At 52.6% G+C, this 7780-nt stretch overlaps 1 protein-coding gene across 1 annotated transcript; it reads left to right on the top strand.

Annotated features, from left to right (window-relative positions):
- Window positions 1-321: 321 nt before the first annotated feature.
- Window positions 322-3431, top strand: LOC139784296 (uncharacterized). The gene is made up of 3 exons (XM_071723460.1): window positions 322-488; window positions 664-750; window positions 836-3431. Exons 1-3 carry the CDS (start codon window positions 322-324, stop codon window positions 3429-3431), a joined length of 2850 nt encoding a protein of 949 aa, XP_071579561.1.
- The last annotated feature ends 4349 nt before the right edge of the window (window positions 3432-7780 follow it).

Raw genomic sequence — 7780 nt, forward strand, 5'->3', positions numbered from 1 at the left:
GCGCAGGTAATGAGCAAACACAGAATTGGCTAATCAGACAATTTATCTTCTGATATTCAATACAAAAAGAAATTACAATGCTGACTTATGTGCGCTACTGACTGTGACCGACGACAGACTGAGAACGACTGATCCTTCATCGATCACACATAGACTATCGATAGCGGCGGTGGCGCTCCTGGTAGAATTACAGAGTCACCACTCTACTCGGTAGATATGAGATGTCGATAGAGCACGACTACTTTCCTCCAACAGTTGTCGCGAATACTGAACCTAACGGTGAACGTGAACAAGTGTAATCCCATGCGCGTGGGATGTTGGATGAAGATACCGCTAGGTATAAGACTTAAACAGGCGGTGGTCAACGTGCTGTCGGAGAACGACACGTGTTTTGCGCGTACGGTGGTCGCGGCTCTGTATCCCGCTCAGTGGAACGCGCAACGATGCGGCTCGTATCCCGATTACGCGACGGTGCTGAAAATTCGAACGTCAGAACGACGTATCGATCAATGTATTTACAACTCGGGAAGGAAGCGAAAAAAAGGTTAGGTTCGGACGAGGCGCCGACGACAACGCGATCGTGCCTCTGCGGTTAATTGACGATAAGAGGGATAGACACGTAATTCTCCTGTATCTGCGCGATACCCTACATGGCGTCAACAGGGGCCATTTCGCCTGGATAAAGAATCTGTCGCGATTGGTGAATTCGCAATTGACCGTGAGCCGGTGTGTGAAGCACGTTTGCGATCGGTAAGTAAAAAAAACCTGAGGAATAAGGAAACGACGAGGTATTATTTTACGTACGCATAGTAATCGCACGCACGTTACTTCGCAGATGTCTACACTATTTCTATACGCGCGAAAAGTTGGCCGCTCACAGCGTCGACTGCGGCCGAATGAACGACTGCGCCATCGTTCTTCCGAACGAGGACGATAAGTGGCTGTCGTTCGACAATCACGACAGAAAGGAGCGACTCCCCTTCGTGGTGTACGCGGATCTGGAGTGTCTTCTCGAACAACGGGAGAGGGAGAATGCCGAAGGGGGCGCGAGAACGGAAAGATACGCTTATCAGCGTCACGTACCGTTCAGCCTGGGCTACTATCTGTGCTGCACCTACGACGATACCGTATCTACGTACAGATATCGTCGCGACGAGGACTGCGTTTCGTGGTTCGTGAACGAGCTTCGCGTTCTCGCACGTCACGCTAAGATTAAAATCTCCACCAATATATCGATGGTAGAACTTACGGAGGACGAGAAACTCGAATTTCGGCGCGCGACGCATTGTCACGTGTGTCGGAAAGCGTTCCGACCGGAGGACAAGCGCATGCGAGATCATTGTCATCTAACCGGACGGTACAGAGGTCCGGCGCATTCTCGTTGCAATCTGAATTACAGAAACGTGTACGTGATTTCCGTGTTCTTCCACAATCTGTCGGGTTACGACGCGCACTTTATCATCGAGAAAATTGCGAACGATTTTGAGGGTGGGGTCGATCTCCTGCCGCTTACGAAGGAAAATTACATATCTTTCTCGAAGATCGTTAAGGAGACGCAAACGGACGGGATGTGGAATCGATTCGTGAAGCTTCGATTCGTAGACTCGTACAAATTTTTAGCCGCGAGTATCGAAACCCTGGCGTCCTATCTGGACAAGGACAAACTGAGAATAACGCGCACGGAGTACGCTGATTTGAGCACGGAGGATCTCGATCTGCTCACTCGCAAGGGAGTATTTCCGTACGAGTACGTCGACAGCGTGGACAAACTGCGGGAGACCGAGCTTCCGCCGCGCGAGGTCTTTTACAGCTTCCTGACCAACGAGACCGCGAGCGAGAGCGACTACGAGCACGCGACGAGGGTCTGGCGACGTTTTCGCGTGCGAGATCTCGGCGAGTACAGCGATCTGTATCTCAAGACCGACGTGATTCTTCTGGCGGATATCTTGGAAAATTTTCGGGACACGTGTTTAGCGAGTTACGGGCTGGATCCCGCGTATTATTATACGTTGCCGGGATACACGTGGGACGCCATGTTGAGGTACACTGGCGTGCGTTTCGAGCTGCTCACCGACATCGACATGGCGCTGTTCGTGAAACGCGGAATACGCGGCGGCCTCAGTCAATGTTCGCTCAGGTACGCGCGAGTCAACAACAGGCACGTACCGACGTACGACTCGTCCCAGCCCATTACGTATCTCATGTATTACGACGTGAACAATCTGTACGGCTGGGCTATGAGCGAATCGCTGCCGTACGTGAATTTCCAGTGGCTCGATGACTTTGAGAATTTCGACGTGACGACCGTGCCGACGGACAGCGATGTCGGTTACATTCTGGAGGTGGATCTCGAGTTTCCGCGGGACCTGCACAACGCCCACGCGGACCTGCTGCTGTGCCCGACGCGCGATAAACCGCCCGGTAAGCGACAGGAGAAACTGCTCGCTACTCTCTACGACAAATCGCGCTGCGTGACGCACTATCGAAACCTGCAGCAATGTCTGCGACTCGGTTTGCGTCTGACGCGCATTCGTCGCGTATTGCGATTCGCCCAGTCACCGTGGCTTCGCGGCTACATCGAGCTGAACACTACGCTTAGGTCGCGCGCGAGCAACGAGTTCGAACGGAATACGTACAAACTGATGGACAATGCCGTCTTCGGCAAGACGATGGAGAACGTGCGCGATCACGTGGACGTGCGTCTCGTGACGCGATGGAACGGGAGATACGGCGCGGAGGCGATGATCGCCAGGCCGAACTTTTACAGTAGAAGCGTCTTCTCGGAGAATCTGGTCGCGATAGAGCTCCGAAGGGTCGAGGTAAAATTCAACAAGCCGGTCTACGTGGGTATGTGTATTCTCGAGATATCCAAGACGCGTCTCTACGAGATTCACTACGACTACATGGTGCCGCTCTATCGCGACCGGTGTCGAATTCTTTACACGGATACGGACAGTCTGATCTATTCACTGGAGTGCGAAGACGCGTACGAGCGTATGAGACGCGATATAGACAGGTTCGACACGAGCGATTACGCGGAGAATAACGCGCACGGTATGCCGCGCGTCAACAAGAAGGTGCCCGGTTTGATGAAGGACGAGAACAACGGCGCGATCATGACGGAGTTCGTGGGCCTCAGAGCGAAGATGTACACTTACAAAGTACTCGGACGCGACGACACCAAGAGAATAAAGGGTGTTAAAAGAAACGTAGTCGCGAAGAGGATCACGTTCGAGGATTACGTGGCGTGCCTGCGAAACGCGCGCGAGTTGAAGACGCGCCAGTCGTGCATACGCTCGACGTTGCACGAGGTTTACACCGTGTCGGAGCAAAAACTAGCTCTCAGTCCGCACGACGACAAGCGATACGTGACGTTGAACAGCGAAAAAACGCTTCCGTGGGGACATTACGGAACCGTTTTACCGTTGTAAAAAAAGAAACAATATCATAGGCTTTATACAATTGTTTTATCGTAAAATCAATAGTACGTAAGAAACGAACCAATGAATGTGTAAACTTTTATTAATAATAAAGTACACGTTGTGCGTGTCTACGAATGTCTAATTATTTCTGTTACAATATAGATGCCTTATCTATCCACGAATTGTGCGAACTGTCCATTCCTAGCCACTTCACGTACACTCGATTGCCCCGCTTACGTAGAACTTTTTCGGGAGAGGTGCACTTGTACACGGTTCATTTTGACACCGTTCATTTGGACACGGTCATATGGACACGATCAAATGGACACCGTTTATATGGACACGTTGCATTTGGACACGGTTCATTTGGACACCGTTCATTTGGACACGGTTCATTTGGACACGGTTCATTTGGACACGGCTCATTTGGACTCGGTGAATTGGACACCGTACGTTTGGACACGGCGAATTGGACACCGTTTGTTTGGACACGGGTCATTTGGACACGGTTCGTTTGGACACCGTTCATTCGGACACGGTTCATTTGGACGCTGTAAGAAGTGTTCGCCGCTCACTTGGACACGAAAATGCGCGGCCTGTGCAGTTGGACACGAAAATGCGCGGCCTGTGCACTTGGACACGAGAATACGCGACCTGTGCACTTGGACACGAAAATGAGCGACCTGTGCACTGCGATACGAGAATGCGCGACCTGTTCACTTGGACACGAAAATGCGCGGCCTGTGCAGTTGGACACGAAAATACGCGACTTGTGCACTTGGACACGAAAATTCGCGACCTGTTTACTTAGACCCGAGAATGCGCGACCTGTTCACTTGGACACGAAAATGCGCGGCCTGTGCAGTTGGACACGAGAATACGCGACCTGTGCACTTGGACACGAAAATTCGCGACCTGTTTACTTAGACCCGAGAATGCGCGACCTGTTCACTTGGACACGAAAATGCGCGGCCTGTGCAGTTGGACACCGAAACGCGCATGCATGGGTGGGTGCGGGGGGGGGGGGGCGGAGCCCCCCTGCCCACCCATCAACCTAACCCACACCTCCCAGTGCACGGGCGGGGGTGCGGGGGGGGTGCGGGGGCGGAGCCCCCCCCGCCCACACTTCTAGGTTTACTCACACAATGGGGGGGTGGTGCAGGGAGGGGCAAAGCCCCCCCCGCCCACGCATGTACTTTGATGTATTATATAGAATATATTGACGAGTAGGGATGCAATAATATTAACATAATTTATGATTAATTCGTCTATCATTTTCGTGTCCATCTGCACAGGTCGCGCATTTTGGTGTCCATCTGCACAGGCCGCGCATTTTCGTGTCCAAGTGAACAGGTCGTGCATTCTCGTGTCCAAGTGCACAGGTCGTTCATTTTCGTGTCCAAGTGCACAAGTCGCGTATTCTCGTGTCCAACTGCACAGGCCGCGCATTTTCGTGTCCAAGTGAACAGGTCGCGCATTTTCGTGTCCAACTGCACAGGCCGCGCATTTTCGTGTCCAAGTGCACAGGTCGCGTATTCTCGTGTCCAAGTGCACAGGCCGCGCATTTTCGTGTCCAACTGCACAGGCCGCGCATTTCGGTGTCCAACTGCACAAGTCGCGCATTTTTGTGTCCATCTGCACAGGTCGCGCATTTCGGTGTCCAACTGCACAAGTCGCGCATTTTCGTGTCCATCTGCACAGATCACGCATTTTGGTGTCCAACTGCACAGACCGCATTTTTTACGGTGTTCAACTGCACAGGCCGTATTTTTTACGGTGTCCAAATGCACCATGTCCAAATGAACCGTGTCCAAATAAAACGTGTCCAAATAAACGGTGTCCAAATGCACCGTGTCCAGATGAACGGTGTCCAAATGCACCGTGTCCAGATGAACGGTGTCCAAATGCACCGTGTCCAAATGAACGGTGTCCAAATAAACCGTGTCCAAGTAAACGGTGTCTAATTGATCGTGTCCAAATGACCGTGTCCAAATGAACGGTGTCCAAATGTACCGTGTCCAAGTGCAGGCCACTCACTTTTTCCACGAGATAGACGTCGGGATTGGAGACGCGTAGCAACTCGTGTTCGTAGAATCCTCCGGCTATCGCTTCTCCGCGAATGTCTTTCAACAGATACGTAACGGGATTGGTCCTTTGTATTTTAGCTATGCGAAAGATCTCGGTGGTCCAATTGGGAGTGTAGCCCTTTTCGAAGATCGTTTTGAATTCGCTCACGCGCACCGGATCGTCGACTCGAAATCTCGCCGGCGCGGCGCGGCGATCTTCGCGCGACTGTACACCGTGCGCAGCAGTTTTTCGGCGACGGTGGGCGTTACGTCCGCCGGACGCATTCCGATCGTTCTGTGTCTGCGACGATTGTAATTCGACAAGAGGCGCGGCGAGTCTATCCATCTGTACAATCCCTGGAGCGTGAAGAGCTTCCACATGTCGTTTTTCAACGTGCGATTGAATCTCTCCACCACCGACGCTTTCATCACCGAATACGTGGAGTAGTAATTCACCTTGTGCGCGTCGAAGATTTTGCGCACGTCGGCATTGTAGAATTCCTTTCCTTTGTCCGTTTGCAGATTCCTAGGGTATCGCGCGTCCTCGCGAAAGATCTTTCGGAAAGCCGTCGCGACCTCCTTTCCGCTCTTACTCTTGAGCGGGATCGCCCAGGCGTACATGCTCAGCACATCGATGATCGTCAGAATGTAATTGTGACCCGCGTTTTCGCGCAAATAGAGACGCATCTCGACCACGTCGACCTGCCACAGGTCGTCGTAACCGCGCACCACGACAATTCTTCTACGAGTCTACGTTTTTCCACGCTCATTGCTTAAGAAGGTTTAAAATAGTCTTAATTGTGATGATTTCAACCTCGTGCTTATCCACGGTATTTTTCACAGTAACGAACTGGTTTTTAAATTCTTTTATCGCATCTCTTAGTCTTTCTGAGCTCCGCGATCGCTTCCTCGACGAAGCTCCTGTTCGTCGCGTCGGTGCCGACCTCCGGCGCGGCTACGCGTCGTGTCTTGCGCTCCGACGCGTCGTAGGAATTCTCGCGTACGAGAAGCGCGTTGTTTCGCAACGTCACAATTTCGTCTCTTAAACCTTGAATCGCGTTTGTCACGATGACGCCTGTGAAGTTTTGATCGGCGGTGTTCTTCTTGATCTCTTCGGTCACAACGCTCTTGAAACGTTCGATCGCGCCCTCTACGTAGCTCCTGTTCGTCGCGTCGGTGCCGACCTCCGGCGCGGCTACCCGCCGTATCTTGCGCTCCCTCGCGTCGTAGGAATCCTCGTTCAAACGGAGCGCGACGTTCCCCAGCGTCGCGATTCCGCCTCTCAATTCTTGAATCGCGTTGTTCTTCTTGATCTCTTCGATTAAAACGCTCTTGAGCCGCCCGATCGCGCCATCTACGTAGGTCTTGTTCGCCGCGTCAATGTCGATCTCCGGCGCGCTACTCTTCGTATCTTGCGCTTCTTCGCGTCGTAGGAATCCTCGCTTATAAAGAGCGCGTTGTTGCGCGCGTAATTACGCAGGGATTCAATCAACAAGCGTAATCTCACCGTGGACGCACCGTCGATTCCGTCACCGTTGCCCCGATTTGTCAGAGACATGCCGAATTTGTTCACGGACATCGCGCTGGCGAGCGCGCGATTCGTACTACCGTCGCGATCGACGCGACCGATCAATTTATGACGAAACCGGCCTCGCGAAGTTCCTCGATTATTGACAGAATTTCGTTGTCGTGAGCGTCGTTGCCGGCCCGACGAGAGGCGTCTAGCAGTCGAAGTCTATCGACCAGCTCGTTGGGATCGTCCCAGTGAACGTAATCGATAGCGTTGTCGGTCAGTCGCATGGCCGACGGTAGTCCGGCACCCTTCGTAGTCCCAACTATGCGAGACGGAAGTACGAGTGGCGCTATTATATTTCTGTACTTGTATCCCTTGTTATCCATAATAGGCATGCCGGCGCTGCGATCGCGTTTGTGAGCGCTGGTAGCGAAAAGTATACCCCTGTACGTTCGTTTGTCCCTGTCCGTGTAGACGCTAGCGTCGGAAGTTCGCATAAAGATCAATTCGTACAGACCGCGCGTGCCCTTGTACCGTACACCGTCGATGATCACGGAGTCATCCGTGGCCACGTCAAATCGTTTGTTACCCAGCATCGTGCTGTTCTCGTCGAGATACACTCCGTAGACGTGGTCGATCTCCTTTTTTCTGTCGCCGCTCAGAAGATCGCCCACGTATTCCTGCCCTAACGGTCCTAGTTGGCTATCCAGAGCGTCGCGACCTTCTGCCGTACTCAAAGATTCCCTGACGGACGTCTCTAGCGCGGGAGGTAGAGTCGT

Source organism: Temnothorax nylanderi, unplaced genomic scaffold (assembly GCF_030848795.1).
Source record: "Temnothorax nylanderi isolate EJ_2023f unplaced genomic scaffold, tnyl_v1.0 TNYL_tig0608_pilon, whole genome shotgun sequence".
In the NCBI taxonomy this organism is placed as follows: domain Eukaryota; kingdom Metazoa; phylum Arthropoda; class Insecta; order Hymenoptera; family Formicidae; genus Temnothorax; species Temnothorax nylanderi.

Excerpts from the sequence above, each read along its gene's own strand:
- LOC139784296 (XM_071723460.1), top strand. The coding sequence starts at position 322 with ATGAAGATACCGCTAGGTATAAGACTTAAACAGGCGGTGGTCAACGTG. Across the intron at positions 489-663 it reads ACGGTGCTGAAAATTCGAAC|GGGCCATTTCGCCTGGATAA; the intron begins GTCAGAACGACG and ends TGGCGTCAACAG. Across the intron at positions 751-835 it reads GTGAAGCACGTTTGCGATCG|ATGTCTACACTATTTCTATA; the intron begins GTAAGTAAAAAA and ends GTTACTTCGCAG.